Source organism: Antechinus flavipes, chromosome 1, assembly GCF_016432865.1.
Source record: "Antechinus flavipes isolate AdamAnt ecotype Samford, QLD, Australia chromosome 1, AdamAnt_v2, whole genome shotgun sequence".
Lineage (NCBI taxonomy): Eukaryota > Metazoa > Chordata > Mammalia > Dasyuromorphia > Dasyuridae > Antechinus > Antechinus flavipes.
The window spans coordinates 658,749,280-658,775,305 of NC_067398.1; the positions used below are offsets into that span (position 1 = coordinate 658,749,280).

The window sequence follows — 26,026 nt, forward strand, 5'->3', positions numbered from 1 at the left end:
TACCTGCAGGATCTAGTGTGCTAAAGCAACAAAGACCTTCCTCACTGTTAATAAAGAGACCTCCTGTGAGCTGAAACCCCAAAAGCTGCTACTGCATTGCTCACACCACTCTTGGTTTGCTGGTTTACCAAGGCCCTCTTGCCCTACTGAGGGACCTTTTCTGCCAAGCTGGCAAATGGTCTTTGGTGTCTCTGGACCCAGAAATCAGGAAATTGCCAGTAACTACCAATGATTCAGAGGTCCTGCTTTGCTGGTGTTGGGATGGGGATTGCACTGGTGTTGCCTGCATTGGGATTGCACATTGGACTCCTGCACTGTTGCCAGACAACTGTGCTGACTTCCTAAATTGCCTTTAGCTGGAAAATTTTCTACTCCATCCTTTTGGATGTTCTGATGCTCTACAATTTGTTAACTATTTAGAGGAATTTGGAGCAATCTGGGGGAGAGATTGGGTGAGTTCTCACCTTTACTCTGCCATCTTAAAGAGACTTTGGCCTTTTTAAACTAAGGTCTTAAATAGATCTCAGTTTGTGTAAGGCAACATTCATTCAGTGATTAAGTAAGAATGCCCTCTTTCACCTAGTCAAAAAAGAACACTATTTGAAAGGGGGAAATACTCAGTTTCCAACTAAAAGAAAAACAACTGCTATTTATAGTCACTGAGTTAATCAGGGCCCATACAAAAAGTGACAGGGGCTTGATATGAGACCTATTGGTGGCTAATTAATGAGAACCAGAGTGATTTGGGTTTAAGACAAGGTCCTTACAAAAGAAATTTGGGCAGAGCATCCACGGGTAAGGATATGACACCCATGTAGGAAGGAAGAAAAAAAGAGTTGTATTGCTCAAGCATTCAGTTCCATTTGAGTCCCCACAGGACAGCCCTATTCTCAGAGTTGTCAACAGCTAAAGGCTCTACAGAAGTCAAGAAAAATGAAGACTGGATTAAAGTCCACCCAAAAGTAGCAACAGATTACTGATCACTTCAGTCTTTAAAAATCTTTCACTAGATCCAACTATCCTTTTCAGTACCCATGATTTTAAATCTTTTCTTAGCCCATCTATTTGAAAAAGTCATCTATGTTAGCAGCTTTGTCTCTTCTCTCTGAAATCTGGGCTTATTGTCACACTATTGCTCTCTTAACATTACCAATGATTTTTTAAATTGATAACTCCTAAGGGCCTTTTCTCAACTTTGTATCCTTTTTGATTTCTGTAGCATATGGGCAAGCTTTATTCTCTGGTGACACCACCTTTGTTTCTTTTTTTCCTCTAACTCCAATAAACTAAGATAATCTTTACAAAGAAGGTTTTCTGTGTTACACCTACAAATTATGGGTGTACTTCAAGGAACTATATTAGATCTTTTTTTCTTTCTACTTTATTTTATGACTCATCAGCTCTCATAAGTTCAATTATTTATGCCAATGACTCTCACATCCATATATCCAGTTCTAGTCTCTTTCTTGAGTTTCAGTTCCATATCACCAGCCATTTCTTAGAAGGCTTCTATGAATCACAATCTCAAATCCAAAACAGAAGTCACATTATCTTGCTCTCCAAACCCACCACCCCTTCCAAATTCCTGATCATTGTCCAAGACACAATCATTCTATCACCCTATGGTCCTTGTCATCCCTGGCTCCTCCCTTTCACTTCGCTTAGATTAACCAGTTGCAAATACTTGTTGCTTCTACCTCTGCATTATCTCTATGATGCTTCCCCTGTTCTTGGCAGCCATTTTAAAAACAGGATCTGAAGCTGGAAGCAATCTTAAAAGATCTTTCCCCACTTTATTTTGTAAGTGGCAAACCTAAGGCTTAGTTAGTTACATGTTAAAGCAGCTGGTTCAACATTTATATGCAAAGCACATATATAAAGAAAAAGTCTGCCTATAAGTCTTGGGCAGCCAGGTGGGTTTTAGCAAAGAAAGCCTGATTTTCCATAAATAATCTGAAAGTTTAGCTACTTCCTGTGGCTCTGATAAGATCATCTCAGCCTTAAGTGGATTTTTGATTTGTAATCCCACCCTACTTGGATTTGTCCTGTAACCTCAGTTACTGTATCCAATTAAAGAGCCAAATTATTCTGTCAAACATACACGGTTATATTTCCCCAATGAAAGGTCTTAACTGTATCTCACTAACTTGCCAACCCCTTTTACCGTTAACCCACCATATTACAGCTTCTTTTCCTTTTTAGGATCAGTTCACTTACTAAGCATCACGATGGTTAATACATATTAGGACTCTAAACTCCTATTTGGGGTTATCCTCATAATCCCCCACTTTCAATGCTATAATGGCATGTTCCTCCCCTTTATGAGTTCCACTAGGAAAATCATTGCTGAAAACCACTTCTCTTAGAATTTAGCCCACTCTTAGAAGCATAATAAAATCTTTGCCCCTTGATTTGGAAGTCTACAAATTCTTTTGAGACAACTCGAGATACTGGCCCTTCACCCCAGCAGACTTTTGAGGTAGTTCCATCATTTGGTGGCTTGCTATGGGAAAAGTCTGACTACACCCCAAACCTCTGCATGCCCACAGGAAACTTGTGCCCTTATACTGCCACACAGGTAGCACAGTAGACAGTGAAGGAACTTTGCTGCCTGGAGTACCACTCGAATATCTTTTATTAAGAAAACCCCAAATGGGATCATGTCTGAACCCCTCCCTCCCCCCGCCCCAAGCACACACCCACAGAGGAAACGAGCTTCCTAAACTAAGATCCTGACTTCACTTGCCTCCTTTAGTGGCTCCCGATGACTTCTGGAACTAACTCGTTTGGCATTCCACTCCGGCACCAATGAGTTAACACACGTAAAACACTTTGCAAATTTTAATACTGTTGAGTAGTTTCTGACTTTTAGTGACCACAATGGGGGTTTCAGTTATTTTTTGGGGGTGAGGCAACTTGTCCGGGGTCCCACAGCTACTAAATGTTGGGGTAGGATTTGCACTCGGTTGCCCTGGACTCTGCACACTCTGCGACGGGATTAAGCCGCCTACAAGGCTGGCTCTCTCGGCATGCTCCGGCCCCTACGTTTCCAGAGCTTTCTCACTACTAGCTCAAGCTTTGGGCCAAGCTGCTTGCTCTATATTCAGTCGCACTCAAGTTGTAAAAAATGAGGTTACAAGAATATAACAGTCCGTGCCTTCGAGGCCTAGACGTTTTACTAGGGGAAACATGTACATAGGTAAATAATCCCAAGTGATGGGATGGGGGGAGGGGAAAGCGGGGATTCCAGAAGATCGGGAGAGGTGAAGGGGCACAAGGGGAGGAGGCAGTGTCAGTGGGGGGAGCCCGGCTGGGTTACTTACCGGGCCCCACAAGAGTGTGCCCCTGGCCCTACAGTGCTGCAATCCGCGGCGGCTTCCCCTCCCTTCGTGTGCCGAGACTTGGGGAATGGGGACCACACACGAAGCCGCCCCAGCCGAGCTCCCGCATTCCTCAGCAGGGACCGGGCCCCAACCTCGGCAGAAGGTAACACGTGGGTTGGGCCTCGCAAGGAATTGTTATGGCCTCAGAGCTCCCCCAAGCCTGGTCGGGCCCCTCTGCTGGGGGCTGCTCGGCCACCGTCATGGGGGCGGTGCCGCGCGCAGCCGAGCTAGCCCGAGCGCAGGAGCAACCCCGGAGGGCGGCCGTAGCTCGGTCTTTCCCGCCCAACCGTGAGCACAGCGCCAAGTCTGCCCGCGCACAAGACTTTACGCGCGCGCACGCGCATCCTCGCGTTTCCCCTCCCCCTCTTGCGTCCCTCCTCTGGGAAAAGAGGTAAAAAAGGTTTAGTCATCTTGAGCGCCGGCGCGAACTCCACAGCCCCCGGGATGGGGGCGTTTCATCTCGCTTAATAAAGACCCTAGCTTTCGGCTACTTTCGGAAACCAGGACTCGGCTGTTGTTGGCTCAGTTCCTGGACGAGTGGCGGGCGCGCAGGCGCGGGACTCCCTGGTTGAAAGCAGGGGAGCTGGGGCCGGCGCGGTGTCTTGTGGGAGGGCTTAAGAGAGCAAAATGGCGGACCTGGCGAACGAAGGTAGGAGAAGCGCCGCCCGGGGCAGCTGGCGGGGAGAGAGGCCCGAGGGCCGTTGGCCCGAGGAATGGAAACCCCGGGTGCAGGGGCTCCTCCCGCCAAAGGAAAGTGGCTCCGGGGCTCCCAGCAGGCAAGCTGGCCTCGGCGGAGGGCGTCGCTGGCCTCCCCCTCCCCCTCGTCCTGGCCCCACGGCCGCGGCCCGGCAGCCCCCACTCTCCTCTGTTCTGGGCCCTGGGACCGGGCCCTGCCTCTTCGATTCCCCAGTTGGAGTCCCGCCCCGTCCTTGTTGGAGCACAGCTCCCCGCTCCATGTCCCCCGGTCCCATGTCCTCGGGAGAGGCTCGGTCCGTTGGGCAGAGGCGCGGCCCCGGGGCACCCCGGGTTCCAAAGTAAACACGTCCCGGGCCGCCCAGCCGCTCTCGGCTCTCAGCGACCCGGCCATGGAGGCCCGCCCCCCTAAACTTTGTTGCTTCAGGGGGTGCCCTTCGCTGGCCAAGACGCGCTCCTGCGACCCCCATCGTCCCTGCAGCCGTCCTTCCCTGCCCTATTCGGCCCCGGCCTTGGCGCGCCTGTCACCGCCTCTTCTTTCAGTTCCTCTCTTAGGGCAAGAGCGGCGAGGGAGCGGCGTTTGCCGGCCGGGCCCCTCGGGTTTACCCCTCGCGGCCGCCGAGGCGTGTTCCGGGACAGCCTTCATGTGTTGCCGCCCTCGCTCTCTTCCCTTGAGCCTCCTGGTGACTCGCTCGGCCCTCCCCCTCCTTCTCCTTTTCCCCTCCCCCTCCTCCTCCCCATGGCTGTGTCCTGTAGCCGGCCGGCGGTTCCCTGCTGGCCGGGCCTCAGCGGGCGGCTTCTTCACGCCTGCTCTCTGCTGGACCTCGAGGGAGGCTGGAGAGCCAGAAACACCTAGTGACTGGGCTCCTCCGCATTTTGGAGGGAGACGACACTTAATGACTTGGGTCCCAGACACTCGGAAATAACTACTTGTCCATTCTCTTACTTCTCTGGTCCTGAGTTGGCCAGAGGAGGCTCCCGGTGTTGTAGGACTGATGTCTACTTAAACAGTTAAAAGTGATTGAGGGAGTCATGACTCCTAGGTAATATTTTTAGCTTCCTTGTATTTTTTAGTATAGGATCCCGCACGGGCCATCAGACTTGCTTTACTCCACTCTCCAGGATGAATAGCTTTACCGTGCTAAGGTGACAAATGGCTGACAGAGAAGAGGCCAAGCAAGCATTACAAAAAGATTGGCCAAAACAAGGTTAAACATAGAAAAAAGTTGCCTGAAAATGTTAATGAGAGGTAATATAGGTTTAAGGGACAGCTGAACACTGGTGAAAAAGTTGGCCTTTTAGTACTTTACTAAACATACTAAATAGGGATAGAAATAGACAAAGAGATAGAAGACTTTAAACATCACAGGTCACAAAATTGATAATAAACATTTAATGAATTGTTGATTGCATACAAAACAGGTAGGTATAAATTGGGTAAATATAATCATCTCTTTTAAGTAATAGGAAGTTAAGAAAATGCTGTCTTTAGTCAACTTCATATTCCATCCAGAATTCATGCTCAACCTCTTAATCTCTGAAGGTGACACCAAAGGACATATTTTTTCCAGAGGGAATAATTATGGAGGGTTTGCACTAGATTAAGTTGATTCCTAATTTGCCCTGATAACTCAGAGTTTAGATACTTTTCTTAAATATACAAAAAACTCCTTTTTAATCCATTTGTTTTTTCAGTCTTTTAGCTCTTGGGATGAATTACATAGGTTTATTACCCTCAGTGGAAAATGGGGCGTCATCTTTTGTGACCTAAATTTCTTTTCTATGTGAAATTCCGAGGATGGGGACACTCTAATTTAGGAGTTAATTAACAAATTTACATTTAATGTATCCATGAACCCCAACAAAGTCATGCTTACCTATATAATTTTATAAACTTTGATCATTTCTTATCATAAGATCATATCTTAGCCTTTATTCTTACAAAAAAGTCTTATTTTTGTCAAATGTTCTCATAAGATTCTCCATTCTTTTGATAATTTTAGTTCCCCTTTTCTGGTATTTTTGTAGTTAGGACCACAGTAACAATCCAGCAAATTTGGGTGCATCTACACAATAATTCTTCATTCCAAAAGAGTGGAATAATGCATTCTGGTATATTTCCTGCGCCATCTAGCACCAGGCAGGATACCTGACAGAAAAAAAGGCATATAATAATTGTTCAGTTGTTGATGCCTAGCATTTTTCTGATTTATACAGCAATCATAGCACACTTGTTGTTGTCTTCAGGGATGTTGTCTTCAGGGAATAACCTGTAGTAACTTGGTTGTTTACTGATAACCCACAGCTCTTCTTTGGAGAAGCATTATAGTGCAGTAGAAAGAGCATTGGGTTCAATTCTAGATCTGCCACTTGTTTCACTTTAACCTTGATCAAAATATTTCTCTGGACCTCAGTTTCCTCTTACAGAAAATGAGATGGGATAACATGACAGCTAAAGTCCTTTCAAGCTCTAATTGATCCTAAGTAGAGTTCAGATTATTTTCCTCTAAATACTATTTCTACATTTGCATATAGTGGCTCATCTGCTATTTTTCTGTTCACTTACACAGCTTGATTGTTATCTTCATACTTTTTTACTGTAGAACTTCAGTAATCCACATTTAAGCCTAAACTCTCTATATTTATCTACCCCAAGACACTACCTATTTTGATTTAAAAATTGATTGTTGGGGTATAATTGTCTTTGCAAATGTGAAAGGAAAGCGAGAAATGAGCAAGAATATTGATTTGAATTCTTTGCTGGGTTTGGGATCCTGAAATTAATATTTCCCCATGATATTTGATATCAAGTCAGTTTATTAATACTTATGGAATTTAGGAAATAGTGTGGTGTAATACCTAGTAGATTTGAAATCACAGTGCTTGTTTGAATCCTAGCCTCTTTTTGTAACATTAAACAGGAAAATTTAATTTCGCCTCTCTGAGCTTTAATTTCCAGATCTATAAAATGATGGGTTTATACTAGAACTTCTAACAATGACTTCTAAGAGTCATTCCAGCTCTAAATCCTTTCACCACGGTGGTCTCTGCACTCTACCTAGAATGACATATAAGATGTTAGCTTTGTCTCCAAAACATTTACTTTTTGGAGTATACTTTAAGGTACATTTCACCTTAAATCCTTTAAGGTTCATTTCTCGAAAATGAGACGGGACATGCAGAAAGGATTCTAGTTTAAGAATGAGAACAATTATCAAGAATCATGAATTGAATGCTAATACCTAGAATCACCATGTTTCATGGATTTTACATAACTGAAGTTTTATTGCTGCAACCCATTTTAGTTAAAAATTAGGAATTTGTTGGAATAGAAGAAATATAAATCAAATCTACAAATTTAGAAAAATCTTTGATTAAGTTTAAGATCTACCAAACATTTTCCTAAGGTACAATACAATTACTTTGTTTCCTTTCGTTTCTCCCCCACACTCCTTCCCCCCCCCTCTCCCCTGCTGTATCCAGCAGATGTTGAGTACTCACTATCTTGTTTTTGTGGAGGTGTTACAAAGATGATTGATCGAATTCCCTGAATTCAAGGGTTAAAATTCCTTTCCAATTGCAATGTAGTAGGTAATGTGGTACTAATGAGAAATGTAAAGAAAGTCTCTTTGGGTAATTGTTGAACAATTGGAGATGAGAGGAAAGAGGAAGAAACATGATTCCAACACCAGGTCACCAGTTAGTCAAATAATATAGCCCGCTATATGTAGGAAAGAAGACTGGATCTGTTCTTGAGGAATTATAACCTAAGAGAAAGGAACTAAGGAAATAAAAATATAAGAAGACAAGGCAATATTTTCTAAAAGATGGAGGGAGTGCAGTATAATGGATCTTGTTGGATTTGGAGTTAATAGACTCCTGCTTTAAATCTTGAGTTTTGCCACTTAATCAGTATGATCTTAGGCATTTCACTTAACCTCTGTTGGCATCAATTGCTTTATCTTTAAAATGTAAGGGATAGAATAGATATCCTTTAAGGTGCATTTTACCTTTTACCTCTAAACTTATGATCCTGCAACTGAGAAGATATCATCTAATAGCACATATACAACTTTCTCTTTTATTATCTCTTGGCCTCTGTGATTATATTATGGCCTCTGTGAAACTATGAAATCTCTTTGTGTACACAAAGAATAGATTCTAGATCAGACGTGTCAAATATCTGCACAACTATTAACTGCAGTCCACGAGATTAAAATATAAATTGGAAAATGTTTAATAAGATAAAAATACAGTACAACATAGATGATGCTAAATCATAATTTTCCAAATCAGTTTGCGACTCTAGGGGATCAGTTTCTGTTTGTTTGACACAGCTGTCCTAGATGCAAATAAGAAAGGAACAAGCTTTCACAGATTGTTTTCTACAGCACTGTCACTTGGTTGACTGAGAGGTAAAGTGAATACCTCCATGTGTGTTCAAAATAAAAATGTAACTGCTAACACATGGTTAGCTAGAACCCAGCTTTAAAAACCTCCCACTAGTCACAGTTTTCTCCTTGCACTAAATCATTAGGAAATTGGAAAATAATTATTGAATTGCCTTTCAAAATCCTAACAAGAATTCATTATCTCTGCTCCGCTCCCCTCACCCCCCTCCCCCTCATAAAAAAAATCTAGATTATGTCCTGGGTTCAATATGCTTTTAGCATATCCTAATGCCTCCTACATCCAGAGGGTTGCATAGTGATATTCCTTGATCTTGAAGCACTTCAGAATCTTTAATTGCCAAAGCAGAAATTGTCTTCCATATACTAAAGAAAGGGCAGATTTTAGGACAATTTTCAACAATGTAAGTTAAGATATAAAGAGCTTTCTACCTAACTGGAAAATTGAATTAATCTTTCATTTCTCCCAAGTATTTTGGTTAATTACAGTGTTGGACCTCTAAGGAGGCTTGCTAGAGTGATTGGATGATGAAGTCAATGAACACAGGTCTTGCACTTTTGAAAGAAGGTGGGGAGGACTTGGTTTGGCAAAAACCTGAGAGCGATTTGGAGTTAGCATGGAATCCGAAACTTGATCTAAGTTGCCTGGGTGTATAGGATATGAAGGCAAGCAGATGTGGCTTTAGGGTCATTTGGTTGAGAAATTTGAATTTGGAACAATTGAAAACTTCTGGGAAAGGATTTATGATCAAAATCACTTGTGAGGGAAGACCACTCTTGGAAGAAATGTCAATTATTTTTGAGTAGCTCTCCATGGTACTTTAACTCAAGAAATATTGGTTGTGATGTATGTTTGCTTAAAGAGATTTTTCGTCTTCAGATAGACTTGCATTTTTTCCTCATTTTTAAAGTATTGAAGTGTACGCTAATATAATTGTTGCCCAAAAAAGTATATGTTCAGCTTAGTATAAAGAACTGAGATATTTTTCAATAGCTTATATAAAGATAATGAGCTCTCTATAGTTTATATCAGGGCTAAGAATTGATGTACCCAAAGCTTGTAATTAGCTGATTATGAGCTAACTTATGTGCTATTAAGCCATTATATTCTTAGTTGAAGTTCAGGTATGATATTATTTCGAAGGGTTTTCATGCTTTTAGTGGGCGGTAGACTCAAGTAAATGATTTCTTGTGGTCCCAAAATGAGTTAATCATTGAATACTCAAGCCAGATGGAGAATTTAACAATCTTCCTTTTTCAGATGAGGATACTGAGATCCAAAATAGTTAATGCCAATGTGGTCACATAATTAGTAAGTAGCAGAGCCTGAGGTTTGTTTACTGTTGACTTAAAAATTACTAATAAATTTTCATACCTTAGATCCCATTGGCAGTAAAGTAAGCATTAGAAGACTTCCTTTCAATATTGAGGGAATCTAAGTTTCCCCTGCCCTTTGCATCTTAATTTACCGCTACCTAGTGTCTCAAAGTGAGATCATAAGCTTACAGAATTTTAGAACTGGAACAAACCTTAGAGATCATAGGATTTAGAATTGGGAATTCTTAACTGGACAATGTATAGATTTCAGAGGGTCCATGAATTTAGGGAAAAAAATTACTTTGTTATTTTCACTAACTTTCCAAGTGGAATTTAGCATTAAAAAAAAAACTTTCTGAGAAAAGGTCCATAGATTTTTTCATTAGTTTAAGAATGCCCTTTTCTTAGATCATGTAATCTAAAGGTTCTTAACCTTTTTTTTTTTTTTTTTTTTTTTTTTTTGGTATCATAAACTCCTTTGGCATTTTAGAAAGGTCTATAGACTTCTGAGGTTGATGCATAAAGTAAAATATATAAGATTCATAGAAAGCCAATTTTATTGAAATATATTTATAGAAAAAAAATATATGTATTTAAATTTGTGGTTTCCAGATTAAGAATCAAGTCTGTTTCTTTCATCCCTTATTTTATGGCTAGAGAAACTGGGACCTCTAATTAAGTAACTTACCCAAGATGATAGCAAGCTACTGATTGATCTGGGAGTAAAGCCCAGATCTCTTGACTTGTTACTTTTTTCACTGTACCATGAAGGTACAGAAGAATGTCTAAGGGAAATCCCCCAAGTCATCAAAAGCCTGGTACTCAAGTTTAGTAACTAATAAGAAGATGATGTGTTTGAAACCGATGAAGAAAATTGTGATATTATGTCAAATTGATTTACAAATGAAGTTTCTACACAAACCAAGTTGACAAAGAGCATGTAACCTCTTAAATTAATGTAAAGCTACTAGATTAAAACTCCTTTTATTGTATGTACTTGGAGCTTTGCTAAGACCTGAATTTTATCAGTTAAAGTGAAGATGGGAATATGTTCTCAAGGCAGTGTTTAGGGATGACTTGACTGGCTGGGATCTGGGGCAAGCATACATTTTAGCAAAGTACAATTCGGAGTTAAGGCTATAACATTGTTGAAGCAGCAACTCCAACCAAGGGATGAGCACTGAGTTCTTACCATCAGTACCTCTCATTCTGATAGGTTCTTATCATCAACACAGTTCATCATTATTTAAATTGCTATATGGCAAGGGAACTTGTAGGTAAAAATTCTTTTCCTTCCTTTGTCCTCATCACTTGGGAGAGAGGGTCTCTGCGCCTGCTTGGCAGGTGATAGATGATCACCGTTTCTTTTAGGCACAGGAAACTTTAAGAAACTCCTAGAACCTAAGTGCTTTTGTTAGTGAAAAGAGCAGTGAATTTGGAATCCTAAATTAAAATCCTAGCCCTCTTTCTATCTACTTGGGTCATTTTTATTCATCAGCCTCCTATTCTAGGCCTCAATTCATTAACATTTATTAAATGCTTGTTTACGTGTGCCAGAGACACAGTGCTCAGGGCCTGGTGATGCAAGTAAAGCAAAAGGCAGTCCTTATCCTCAGGTTTCATTCTATATAAAATGAGGATGTTGAAATGATCTCTGAAGTCTTTTCCAACCCAAACCCCCTGTGATCCATTATATAAAGAAGAACTACTTCTATTTCCAAACAGCATATGGTCTCTTATTCAGCACTTGAAGTGGTTGGCTATTTCAAATAAATATCCCTGCTATTACTGGAACTTTGGGGTACTACCTCCTGTCTTAAAATCCAAAATGAACAAAATTACAAAGAGATATATGTGCAGGCTTTGTTGTTATGAATGGCCTTCACAAAAAAGGATCTTTGATTTTGGGTTGACAGCCCGGACAAAAGTACTATATAGCATAAATTCCATCCATATAAGCTTTTCTTCATTTAAGGTGTATTTAAATTGGATAAGACCATGACTTTTCCCAAAATTGCAACTCTTTTTGTGTGGCAAAAAACTTGTACAATTGGATTTTATTTCTTGCTTATTGATGTGAGGATAAAAAACTGATCAGCTCTTGAGAAGTTACATATACTTATCAGAAGTAATCAGAATTCGCATTTCTGTAGTACATCAAGGTTCACAGAGCAGTTGCCTCATTATCTAAGAGGTAGGTAATGTAAATGCTATTATCATCATTACACTAATGAGGAAAGTCCGATTTTAAAGCGATGTGATGCTTTTTCTGTGGTTAAGGAGCTGCCCAGTATGAGAGCTAAGGTCTGAACCCCCTCTCTCATGCTCGAGTTTGCTATTCCCTATTCACAAGTTATACTGTTGTAGAGATGATTAGACGGAGTTATTTATGAAGTCATTTTAAAATGCTAGCTATCTCTCACATACCAGCCAAATTCCTGACTCCCAATCTCCTTGGCCCCTGACACTGTTCAGACTTTTTCTTTTCTTCTCCAACAACACACCCATCCCCCTACTGAGAATTAATAAAATAACCTCCCATTTCACTGAAAATATTAAGAATACCCTGCTTGACTTCTTGAAATATCTTAGTATTACCAGTCTTTTTTCTCTTCTCTGTATAGTTACATAGAGTACACCTTGCTAAAGTTCATTACTTCTATCTGTAAGTTAGGTCCCAGCTTCTCCTAACGTCTCTAGGATTTTGTTTCTATTTTTTCTCATCTATTTCCAGTCTTTCCTCATATCACTTATTGATACTACTAACTGGTCTGTGCAGATGATTCCCTAATCTGTTTATCCAATTCTAGCTTCTATCCTGAGCTGCCTACGGGTCAATAACAGGTCAGGTAGTACCAAGAGCACTATCTTCAGAATTTAGAGGAGTTGATTTTAGTTTGGGACCCAGCTCTGCCATTGAATGTCTTGGGCAAGTCACTTCTCCTCTGGGCATCCTCAGAAATAGAATGAAGAGATTGGACTGGTGATCTAAGTATGTCTCCTGCTACCATCCTAAACTTATCCAGAGTTTGTCATCTTTCTTTCCCTCCTCCTGTTTTCCCTCTCCTAAACCTGCAGTTGCTTCTGATAGACCTTATCCTCTGCCTTTGGGCTGTTGTAATAACATCCTAACACCCTTTCCTCTAATCTATTTCATTCTAGTCAACACATTTCAGATTAATCCTCATGCATAGGTAACATGTGTTAAGAATTTCACAAAAAGACTCCTGATTGCTTGCAGAGGAAACCTGGCATTTAAAGTTCTTCAAAATTTTGAGCCAACCATTTAGGCTTTATATATTCTCTAACTCTATGCATTATTCTAGGCCTCCATTAAACTAGGCTACTTATTGCCTGGGGAGGGAGGGGCTACACTGCATGTTAATTTGGTTTGAGACCTTTAAAGTGGCCATAACAAATTTTTGATTTTTTAAAGCTTCTCTTTTATAATCTATCTATAACAAGTAATTGGCACTGTACAAAAATTTTTTTGCATTAGAAATTATTTTGTTTTATTTTGTGACTTACTATCTCATAAATTATTGAATGACTCAGCTTAATGATGCTATGGTCTGAGATTAGTTTTGAGGTGTGTATATGCCACACATTTCTTTTTATAAAATTTTATTGATAACTTTTGTTTTTTTAGTTGACAAAAATAATCTTAATATCCCTTCCACTTTCCCCAGAGACATTCTATATGACAAAAAATTTTAGAAGAACAATAGGAAAAAAATCAGTAAAATTCATCATTTTATAAAAATTATTTCCTTCCTATAGACCTCCCACCCTTGCAAAGAAATGGAGTGCAAGTGTCTTCTAATACATTTTCTTTGTTGTTATCCTTGTTCTTTATGATTTTGTATCATTCACTTTTGGTTGTTTTGTAGTTCTTTCCATTTATATTATTGTTTTCATTTTGTCTTTAAATTAAATTTGTGAGATATATCTGGGAAGGGAACTGAATTAATTGTTGGCTTACATAAAACTTTGCTTTGACCCTAAAATAATGAACTTATGGTTCACTTAGCAATTGTTTTATCCTTAATTTTCATTTCAGAGCTGTTGGTAATTTACTTTAAAATTAGTAACTTATAGAGTTTATAATAACCAGCAGGTGCAGGGATTAAGGCTGATATCATATTACTAATGAGCTGTTATTTTTGGTATGATGATGCTTTCCATGTTGTCTTAGTAGATAAGGAGATTAAGAAACATCAACTAACTGGGATTAAACCTAATTTCCCTGGATATCTTGATGGCATTTTTTGGTTCACTTTAAGTGGCATTCCATGTGAGAGCTGTTACCTGATGTTACTGTCATCCTTCAATTAATAAGACATATGAAAAAATATATTAAAAACATAAATAATTCTCAGCTTCCCTTTTGTTTCCTCTTTTTATATTCTGTTAAGAGGAGAAGGGTCATCATGGGAGGAGGCAAACAAATTGAAAGGAGTTTGGGAATCTGAGGGACTTTGGCTGCTTTATGCTTTATTTCTATTTAAATTAATACTGGATCCTGGTATTCAAGCTTCACTAAGATCTGTCTCCAATCTCCCTGCCTGGCTTCATGGTTTGAACATTTCAGTCAAACAATCACTCCTTTCCCTCTCCCCCACTGCGTTTTGTCTTTCTTTCCATCTTTATTAGGTCATTCTCTTAACTAGAGTAGATTTCTCTTCCTTCCGTTATTGAACTCTCTTCTTTTAATGCTCCATTCTTGTGCCACCCCCTTTTTGAATCCTTCCTTATCATTGACTCCTCTACTCCTCACCTACATTTTGGAAAAGGGAGCAAGTAAATAAGCCTTTATTTGGGACCTACTATGTGCCTGGCACTGTCCTAAGTATTTTTGTAAATATTATCTCATTTGATTAATTAGCATAGACATTTCTCATTCTTCATCTGGACCTATTCTTTGTTATAAGGCTTACTAAGACAAAAGCAATTTTTTATCTTTTCATAGATTTCATATTTTGCTGCTTTGTATCCCAAGTGGGTCCTAGAATTAAAAATTTAAAATGAACAATTAATAAGTGTCTTGAACTAGATGATGGAAATACTTTTTTTTTTTTTTTTTTTTTTTTAAAGAACCAATCCCTACCTTCAAGGGGCTTATTCATGGGAGACAGCTAATATATAAAAATATATGCAAAATAAATACACAGTGATAAAAAACACAGCAGGTAAATATCAGGTAGTTTGAGAGGGGAGGACACTAACAGTTGAGGGAATCTGTAAAGGCTTAATAGGATATGATATAAGTGCATTTCAGATTTGGACAATGACCAATGGAAAAGCATGAAGGTTGGAGGATGTTGGTATGTGCAAGACACAGAGATGCTGCCAGTTTGACTGGATCGAGAGTGTTAGAGACGAGAGTATTATTGTTTTAGAAGCTGGAAAAATATTATGTACTGGCCTTTAAAAAGTAAACAAAATTTATTTGATTCTAGAGCTAATAGGGAGCCACTGAAGTGTTGTTTAATCACATTTCATATTTTGGGAAGGCATTTTTGAGAAAACAACTTTATTATTTCATTTAAGCTTTGACATTCCTATGTAAAGTCCTCCTACATGGTTAAAACATTTGACCAAAGACACGGTACACATTTGTTTCAACATTGAGGTGCTAACCTTGGAATATGTCTGGTTCTTTGTTTGATAATTTAATGATTTCATTTTTTTTTCCATTCATTTTTGATGATCATTTAATGATTCAAAATTTTTGAATTTTTTTTTTTATTTTAAATCACAGCTTTTTATTTACAAGTTATATGCATGGGTAATTTTACAGCATTCACAATTGCCAAAGCTTTTGTTCCAATTTTTCCCCTCCTTCCCCTCATCCCCTCCCCCAGATGGCAGGTTGACCAATACATGTTAAATATGTTAAAGTAGAAATTAAATACATTAGTATACATGTCCAAACAGTTTTGTTGTTCAAAAAGAATCAGACTCTGAAATAGTGTACAATTAGCCTGTGAAGAAATCAAAAATGCAAGCAGATAAAGGTAAAGGGATTAGGAATTCTATGTAGTGGTTCATAGTCATCTTCCTGAGTTCTTTCGCTAAGTGTAGCTGGTTCAATTCATTACTGCTCTATTGGAGCTGATTTGGTTCATCTCATTGTTGAAGAGGGCCAGTCCATCAGAATTGATCAAATGATTTCATTCTTATTGATATTTCTTGTTGTCCAGCATAATGGCAGGGTTGCCAGAGTGGAAATGTCTAAAGTTTTACATTAGCCCTACTCATCACTAGACTTTAATTGCTAGACCATACTTTCCCATAAATCTTGGTCTGAAGGGGTGAATATAGAATCAATCCATTCTGAATATTTTTGAAAGTATCTCTCATTTCCTTATAACTAAAGCATACTTTAACTAAAAAAATTTTTTAAAGCTATGGTCAAAATAAACTTGGTGTTTATTTTGAATCAAATAAAAGTGCGTTTGGGGACTAAGGAGATGTGGCTCTGGGGTCCTGATTGAGTGTTATGGAAGTTGCTAATCCCTTGGTTGATCCAGGAAAGCCTCACAGAAGAGATATTATTTCCAGAGCTCTTTGAAAGCTTTGAGAATGAGGGGCTGGCTGGAGGCCTTTGGATTAGAGTCTCCAAGAAGGGATAAGGACAAGAATGAAGTTCAGGGCACTGTGATGAAAGATCTTGGATGAGAGATTCAGAATTCTGGTATTGATCCAAAGTTTGTTCAGTAATTCAGTAAAACTAGAAACAGCATTTATTTAGCTCACCAGGAAGAAATTTTAGGAGGTATGTTTGGAAGGGGAATGGAACTCAGTGTTGACTTACACAAAACTCATGTAAAATAATCTAAATTTATTTCTCCAACATGGTGAATTTTTATTTTTAAGTGACTGAATGTACATTTTGAAATTGTTTGGGAGGGGCTGTTTCCTTTTACTTATAAATACCTGATTTGCTGATTTGTCTATATAGAGCGGTTTGTACTTAAGCATTTGTATTGAATCTACTTTTAGTTACTTCTGTGCTCAAAAACTTTTAGTGGCTCCTTGTTTGTTGCCTATAGTACAAAACATATAATCTTTTAAAATTAAATTTTATTTTTTCCAAAGAACATAAATAGATTTCCTTTCTCCCACTCCACCGAAAATGAAAGAAAAACAAAACCCTTTTGACAAATATACATAGTCAAACAACAATTTCTTACATTGCTCGAGCTTTGTCACCTGTCCAATGGAATCCTAGTTAATCATTGCATTGATAGTTTTTATTTCTTTCAAGCTTGTTTTTACAATGTTTGTTATTGTATAAATTGTTCTTCTGCTCAGTTGATTCTTTAGTTCATATAAGTCTTCCCAGACTTCACTAAAACTGTCCCCTTCATCATTTTTTATGCCACAGTAGCTTTCCATTAGATTTATATATCATTGTTTAGCTATTATTCCTCAATTTTTGACACACCCTTAGTTTTTCAGTTCTTTGCTACCACTAAGAGTTATATTTTTGTTAGTATAAGTACTTTTCCTCTTTGTTTCTTTTGGAGTGAGGAGTATGCCCAATTTATGCACTTTTGGGGATAGAGTTCCAAATTATTTTCTTGAATGGCTGTATCAATTCCCAGTTCCACAAGAGTACATGAATGTAACTGCTTTCTTGTAGCCCCTCCAGCTTTTGTTATTTTCCCGTTGTCATTTTTGCCCATTTTTTCAACTATGAGGCAGAATCTAAGGATTATAATTTGCTTTTTTCTAGTTAGTAATGATTTGGAATATTTTTTTTCATATGGCTATTGATTGAATTTCTTCAGAAGATAATCCTATTCAAAACTTTGAACACTTAAAACACTTGGGAAGCGGCTCTTATACATTTGAATCATTTCATTATATATGGGGAAAATGAGACTATTATTAGCAAAACTCAATGAAAGATTTTTCCTCAGATGTTTTTATCTTAATTTTAGCCATATTTTGTTTTCTGCAAGAACTTTTTAATTTTACATAGTCAAAATTACACATTTTACATTCTGTGTGATAATTCTCTGTTCCTTTAAAAACATAGACTCTTCAACTTGTCCTTTAAGTCCAAAAAATTGGCCACATTTTTTACATACCTAGTATTTTACCCACACTGGACTAAATAGTCTGCCCTCTCCTGTTGTACATTTGGTAGCCTCCCATTTCTGGAACATACTTCTTCATCTCTACTTGTTGAATCTTTCATTCTGTTAAGACCTAGTTTTGGTCCCACTTCAGCTGTTAAACTTTTCTTTATCTTCCCTCTTCCCAGTCCCCCACCTTGATCTGGATGTTTTCTCCTTCATGTTTTCCTCAAGCACTTTTCCAGAGCCTCTCTTTTGCCATATTTTACCTTGAATCATACTTAATTATATTCATTGGACATTGGAAATAGTCTCTTTTTTCATTTTTATTAGTGTTCAGTACAAGGCCATATACATAGTAAGATTTCCATAAATTTTGATTGTTAATTAAATTATTTGCTTTCTTCTTAAAATAACTAAGGGATTGTTGTAGGTGGTGTTTGTCTAGTTTTATGATTATAGGTAATTTGAGTTGCCTTTTTTTTTTTAAGATTATTAAAAAAATTTAAGATTTTTTTTAAGATTATACATTTAGAAGAAACAGCAGGTGTTTAGCCTATGTTGAATTACTTCCTGTTTAAGGGAGGAAAAGGAAGGGAGAAAAAATTGGAACTCAAGGTTTTGCAAAGATAAATGTTGAAAAAACTACCTTTGCATTTATTTGGAAAAATAAAAGTCCATTTAAAAAAGATTTTTAAAAGTTGTTTTAGCTGCTGGAGTATTTGATATAGGTTATTTATATGGTTGTATAGTTGTGTATTACCAGTATTATTTATTAGTCATAGACTCCTTGACCTTAGCAGAATGGAATTGATTACGTCCTTGAGATGGTTTATGATACTGTGATTTATCATTGATTTCTGTATTTTATACTTTGATTTGTTTCTGTCTTTGGTGGTGTTTAGAAGTTATTTACTTTTAATAAGGTATTGGAAGATAGGGATTTGGTCCCAAGCTTTTGCAGCAAGAAACTTAGTCTTTGGTAAGCTTAAATATATGCCGATACCATTCATCCACCATCTCTGATAATACTGCTCCTCTCTCCCATTATCTTGGCCTGTATTTCCTTTTCTTATCCTACTAGGATTTTTTTTTTTTAATTCTCAACTTATAAAATTCCCAAGAGATCCAAGGATCTATCAGTGTAGTAGGTTTCACAGGAGAAAAAAATTTTTTAATTCAAAAGTTTTTCTAACCTGACATCCTTAATGATTATGAAGACATGCCTTACCTCCTCTTCAATATTCCTTGTATATTATCCATAGTAAATTCTCTAAATGTTTGTTTGTTGATAGATCATATTGCAACTGGTTTAAAAGTCTAAGCAATAATACAGGAGAACTTTTATAAGGTATCTAAGCAGGGGCAGCTAGGTGGCACATGGATAGAGTACCAACCCTGAAGTCAGGAGGACCTGAGTTCAAATCTGGTCTCAGACACTTAATACTTCCTGGCTGTGTGACCCTGGCAAGTCACTTAACCCCAATTTCCTCAACAACAACAACAACAAAGATATCTAAGCTACTATGCAGAATTTTTGAATTGTGGTAAAGCAAGCAGAATTGTGTCTATAACTCTTTCTTGTTTCATGGTGTGTTCACTTGGCTTTTTCATATTTTTTTGCTCTTAGACGTCCAGAGAGAGAGTTTAAACTTCCTCTAGAGTTGTCTGCATGGTTGTTGTTAGGGAAATGCCTACATCCCTTCAAAAACAACTCAAATTATTTCACTACCAGGAAGATCTCCCTGCTGTTAGCCCAATGCTTCTTTTTACACCATCTCGTGTGTCACATTATCTAAAACCTGGCACCTCATTTCTGTCAACTGACCATGCTCCCTTTACTGTCCCTTTTATAGTCCCTTACCCTATTTCCTCCCTGGGACCACTCCCATTAAGTTCTGAACTCAACATCTCATTAGAGCTCTTTGTTTTTTTTTTTTTTTTTTTTTTAATAATTACATTATATTGACACTCGTTTCTGTTCCGATTTTTTTTCCCCCTCCCTCCCTCCACCCCCTCCCCTAGATGGCAAGCAGTCCTTTATATGTTGGATATGTTGCAGTATATCCTAGATACAATATATGTTTGCAGAACCGAACAGTTCTCTTGTTGCGTAGGGAGAATTGGATTCAGAAGGTATAAATAATCCGGGAAGAAAAACAAAAATGCAGATAGTTTACATTCGTTTCCCAGTGTTCTTTCTTTGGGTGTAGCTGCTTTTGTCCGTCATTTATCAATTGAAACTCAGGTCTCTTTGTCAAAGAAATCCACTTCCATCAAAATATGTCCTCATACAATATCGTTGTCGAAGTGTATAATGATCTCCTGGTTCTGCTCATTTCACTTAGCATCAGTTCATGTAAGTCTCGCCAGTCCTCTCTGTATTCATCCTGCTGGTCATTTCTTACAGAACAATAATATTCCATAACATTCATATACCACAATTTACCCAGCCATTCTCCAATTGATGGGCATCCATTCATTTTCCAGTTTCTAGCCACTACAAACAGGGCTGCTACAAACATTTTGGCACATACAGGTCCCTTTCCCTTCTTTAGTATTTCTTTGGGATATAAGCCCAATAGAAACACTGCTGGATCAAAGGGTATGCACAATTTGATAATTTTTTGGGCATAATTCCAGATTGCTCTCCAGAATGGTTGGATTCGTTCACAACTCCACCAACAATGCATTAGTGTCCCAGTTTTCCCGCATCCCCTCCAACATTCATCATTATTTTTCCCTGTCATCTTAGCCAATCTGACAGGTGTGTAGTGGTATTAGAGCTCTTTGTCTAACTCAGCATTAGGCATAAATTGGTGCTATGCTCTCTTAATGAAGAGGGTTTCTTTAGGGAGGCTTATTTTCAGAAACCAAGTGAGGTAAATAGAGTAATGACATCTCCATTGTTCCAGAGCCATATCCAGCTCTTGGAACATATTAATATGAGAAAGAACTCCTGTGAAGAGCTGACTAGTTTTGACCTTTCTACAACTGAATATTAGCTACATCAATTCTTAGATTGTATCATATACTGTTAGAAAAGTAACTGGGATTTGTACTGTGGAAGGTATATTAGTGAAACTCAAAACAAGATCTTGTGAAGACCCTGTGTTTGCCACATGGAATGTGAAAAGGGCTTCTTGGAACATATTAACTGAATTTTACTAAACATCAAAAGAATATGGCAGAGATATTGTGATTTTACTGAGTTGCATTCTGGGTTGGATGTCTCTGCCCTATAGAATTTTACCATAAGTATTATGTTCTGCTTTTCCTCCACACAGATATACTCCAAAATATTTGTTATAATAACATTATGGGAACTTGCTAGCTTGTCACAAGCAATCACCACTTAGCTCTTACTGCTTGCCTGCCTTTGGGTTGCTTTGGGGCATATACTTGAACCCTGAACTTTGAAGATGAACTGGGACTCATCATAAATATCTCAGAAGCTGAGTTGGAATCAAGATGGCTTAGGGACTAAGACAACAGAGTGGGTTGACCGTTAACTACCATAACTTAGTTGTGGGATTGGGAACAGGAGAGGTTCCCAAGAGGACCTACCTTATATTTTCCCTGAAGTTACTTAGAACCTGCTGGATCAAGAGACACCTTTGGGTTTCTTGAACCTATCTTGGCATAATCATAACTTCTGGCAGAAGTGGGCAGAAAAGAGAAAGGGATGGGACATTCTAGTTCTGGCCACTCTTAGTGGGTACAGAGGGCTCTCTGTCATCATTTATTCCAAGCTGCTGGACAGAAATGCATCAAAATAGTGAATGAGAAAAATTTCAAATACCATCCAACTTGTCTCATTTGTTTGTCCCACATTGGTGCTACTCCTTCATTGTGCCCATTATCCTGTGATAACCATTTCATTCCTTTGGCAATATTTCTTAAAATTAAATTCCCAAACTGACAAAACCCTGTTTTGATCTTCTAAATTAGTATGTCAGTTTAGAATACAAGTTTGCTATTGGCCAAGTGGTCTTGCTGGGTGGGCGGCGGCAGGAGGGGGGACGTGGGAGAGGGGAGGGACAAGCTTCCAGAGAATATATGCAATGTGGTTTCACTTTTTCACTGCTATTTTGTTTTGCCTCATATGATGTTCTTTGGAGATGATGGTATTTTTGTGTTCTGTTTTTAAGTGTTGGGGGGAAAAAAACCAATTTTTCTTTTTGCAGAAAAGCCTGCCATTGCACCACCTGTCTTTGTGTTTCAGAAGGATAAAGGACAAAAGGTAAGGGGCCAGTAAATTATATCTTATATGCGTTGGTTTCTTTATCCTGCTTTTCACCTATATGGATGAATAAGATAGCAGAAGGCTGTTCTAAACTTGTGGAAACCTAGAAAGAGTGTCAGAGCTGAAATTTTGGAAGTAGAATGAGGGAGGCCTATGCCATAAGGTTACTTTGGGATTGATGATCAGATTGTTTTGTTATGGGATGAGAGAATTCTGTTTTCAGAAAATGAGATGAGATAGAAGTGGATATTAAAATGGAAAAAATTAATACGGTTCATACCTTTAGGAATATTTTCTGTCACATCTCTCTTAGCACTTTGTCTCTTTGGAATATGCCTGTTTTGAGTTGTTACTGTTGATAACACAACTTTGGCATCTTTACCTATGAAGGCATTTTTTCAAAATGAGTTTTAGGTTTGCTCACGAACTATGTTAGTAGAATGCATAGTTGGGTCACAGAAAACAGCTAAAATCAAGTTGGTCAATCCAGGAGGGTGGAAAATAACATGAAAATCGTATAATACTTTTCTGTTACTGGAAGTATTATCTACAAATCTAGAAATGATCCTAATATCATATGGATTAGTTTTTCTGGATCATTTTTTACAGGAAGTTATCACAGAGAGGACTAGGTGATTAAACCAGGTTAAAAAAATAATCTTACCTTTTGTTGCACACACAATTCCCTTTGTATTAATATGAACTTTAAAGGGATTTGTATTATTTGACTTTTCACCTGGTTTATAACACTTAACATTTTGTATTTTTTATCAAATAGTGACTTAACCTCCTTCCATTATTGATTCCTTTGCTAAAGAAAGACATGAAAAATATCCAGAGTTTGATAATCCAAGTGATTTTCATGTTCTATTCCATTCTGAATAAAGATGCCGTCTTCCCTAGACTAATTTGTTTATTTATAGATCTTGTTCTTTGTGCTTTAAATATTCTATGTAAAGAGTTTTTCTAGATAAGCTCCTAAGTTGTTAAGAAATGAGTATGGAGGCATTGCCAGATGGATTATGTTTTAGGGTTATGGTTGTATTAGAGTTAATTATCCTATGTGTTTAAATCCTTTAAATCATCTATTTTAGTTTAATATTCACAATAGAAATTGACCGTTCTTTAAGCTATATGTAATTAAGAAAATCAGAAGTTTTCTCTGTGTGTGTGTTTGTGTGGCGTTTAAAGAACTATTTGTTGCTTACTGATAAACCACCTCTTTTACAGTTACTAGTGATTTTGGTCCTTTGATATAGGAGTTGCAGTTCCATTGCTATGTGACCCAAAGGAGGCACTTATAAATCATATAATTTGTGATGAAATTGCGTGGGAAACATATGAGAAGGGGTTTTACTTTTATATTTTCCAAGTGTATGAACATGGGTGTTTTTTTTTCCCCTTAAATCAGAATAATTGTTAATGATTCAACAAAAGTCCAACTTTTAAATGCCTTATGATAAGATAACTCTGGATTCTCAAAATCTTTGACAGTGGAACACAAATTCAGGAATCTTTTAGCAAACAAGCTGCCTTTTGTCTAAGAACCAGCTTATGTGAATTTAATTATTGTTAACTTCAATATGAGATTCTTGTTCAGAGACTGTAAATACTTCAGTACTAAAAAAAAAAAATGAGCCACATTTGTATTGACATCAGCAAACATAGAAGACATTAAGAAGTTGCAGGTAACATGAAAAATGGCTTCCTTGGGGAAACTAGTAAAGGAATTGGTATGTTTAGTTTCATTGTGAGATGAAAGTTACCATAGAATATTAAATAAATACAGTGGTTAAATGTAAACAGATGTGATTGGCTAGAAGAAAACTCCCTGATAGTTTTCCATATGAAAGATTGCATTTAAGTGCCTGGTGCCTTGGTGTAGAGTATCTTAATATCTTGTACTGAGCTGACTGAGCAACTTTTGTCATAAGATCATTGTGGTTTTTCCACAAAGCCCTAAAAGTTAGTCATTTAAAATTTCAGTGATTCCAGTTGTTGCCCATTTTGAGGTATCTTTCCATCGGGTAGTATGTTTATGACACTACTGAATATTGAAATGAACATAATGCATTTATTCTCATTGTTTCTTACAAATGAGGGAAAAAATTAGTGCAGTGCATCAGAATGTCTATTAAATGTGTGCTTTTTGTTTCCTTTATTTGCTATTGCAAACAAGATTAGACGTGAAAGCAAGCTTGCAAAAACCACTATAACTTACCTTCTTAAGATAGTGTTTAGTAGATTTTTTTTTGTTACTTATTATCTAAGCTTCCTTTATTGTTAATCATAATTACTATCAATTATAACACATGATTGGGACAGGAAAAAGCCATTCTTCTTTCTCCCCACCTTTTCAAATAAGAAAACCTTGTAAATATGTATTTTTTAGAAAAATAGCTTCATTCAAATTCTATTTACTAAATCTTGGTTTAAATAAAAATTGATGTTTAAAAACACTATTGGAACATTAGTTGTGTGTTGTGTGTGTACACACACATATATGTACATATATGCAAATATACTTGTTTATTGAGAAAGTCAATTAATTTCTCTTTACAAGGAGGGAATTAATCTAGCTTCTGTTATATTCCCAGCAAACATGTGAGTTTGCAATAGGATTGCATACGGAATGCAAGACTATCTCCTAGTTTAACAGAACTCTGTTAAATGCACATTTTATTTAGTGCTTAACAGAAGCAGTTCACAGAACTTTTGCAATTGCTGCAGTTATATTGACAGACAAGGAGAATGAAGCCTTGTATTTAGCTACTGGCTAATTCCATCTCTTTTGCATGTTCAGCACAAACTCCTAAGATTGGTTTATTTGTTAAGGGGCACCACATTTGCAGCACGGTTCTTTTCGCTCTAGTACTTTGAGATAGTCTGAGATAGACAGTAGTAGAGGAGGAGTGTTGGATCAGGAGTTGAAAAAAATAACAATTGCTGCAAGGTGGAACCATCATTTTATCTGGGTAAAAGAAACCCATTCTCCCATTTGCTTATGTTAGCTAAATGTTTCATTCAACAATTATTAAGTGCTTTCTATGTGCTAGATACTATGCTAAATGTAGATGATCCAAAGAAAGGCTATGTGCTTGTGCATTGTACTAAGCACTGAAGATAACAAAAAAAAAAAGATAAATGACATTTCCTGTTTTCAAGAAGCTAATACTCTAATGGAAGAGACAATATGAAAATAACAAAAAGATTTGGCAAGATCTATATATGAGCTAAATTAGAGATGAACACAGAGGGAAAACACTAGCATAAAGGAAAAGCTTCTTGTAGAAAGTTGGGTTTTAGTTAGACCTTGAAGGAAGCCAGAAGATGAAAATAAGGCCAGTGAAAATGCTTGGGATGTGGGGAGTAGGAAGAGGTGTGGGGGTGGTGAGCAGCTAGGTGGAAGCCAGTATGACTGGATTGTATAGTATTTGGGAAAAGAGTGTAGTGAAGTATTAAAGTATAAGAAGATTGGAATTATGGGAGTATAAAAAACTATGAATGCCAGAGGATTTTACGTTTATCAGTAGCCACAATAAACCAGGAGTTTATTGAAGAAAATCCCTCTTCCCCCTCAGGTGACATAGTCAGATAGATCTGCAGTTAGGAAGATTAGTTTGAGAGCCAGGGTGGAGGATGAGCCCATCCTCTAAAGGGAGATTTGAGTCTAGGCCTGACATTAGGAGAGTCTGAACTTTAGTGGTGGGTGTTGTGAAGGAGAGGTTTAAATGGTGAAAATTGGTACAAATGAGCTATACAGAACACCTTGGAGATAATTTTAGAAGGAAGGCACTAAGATTTAGGAGAATTTGGAAAGGCTTCTTAGAGAAAGTACAATTTAAGCTGAGACTTGAAAGATAAATAACAAAGCCAGAAAGTGAAAATAGT

General features: G+C 37.8%; 1 protein-coding gene across 9 annotated transcripts in view; it reads left to right on the forward strand.

Annotated features, from left to right (window-relative positions):
• The first annotated feature begins 2,756 nt into the window (after positions 1-2,756).
• RANBP3 (RAN binding protein 3) overlaps positions 2,757-26,026 on the forward strand; it is an 85,989-nt gene continuing 62,719 nt past the window's right edge. For 2 of the 9 annotated variants that reach the window (XM_051971781.1, XM_051971785.1), the window contains exons 1-2: positions 2,757-4,032; positions 22,077-22,132. In XM_051971781.1, the coding sequence (XP_051827741.1) occupies positions 4,011-4,032; positions 22,077-22,132 (78 nt within the window). In that variant the 5' untranslated portion in view covers positions 2,757-4,010. The remainder of the gene's footprint in view (positions 4,033-22,076; positions 22,133-26,026) is intronic. The other 7 variants (XM_051971782.1, XM_051971779.1, XM_051971784.1 and 4 more) reach the window with 6 other exon arrangements.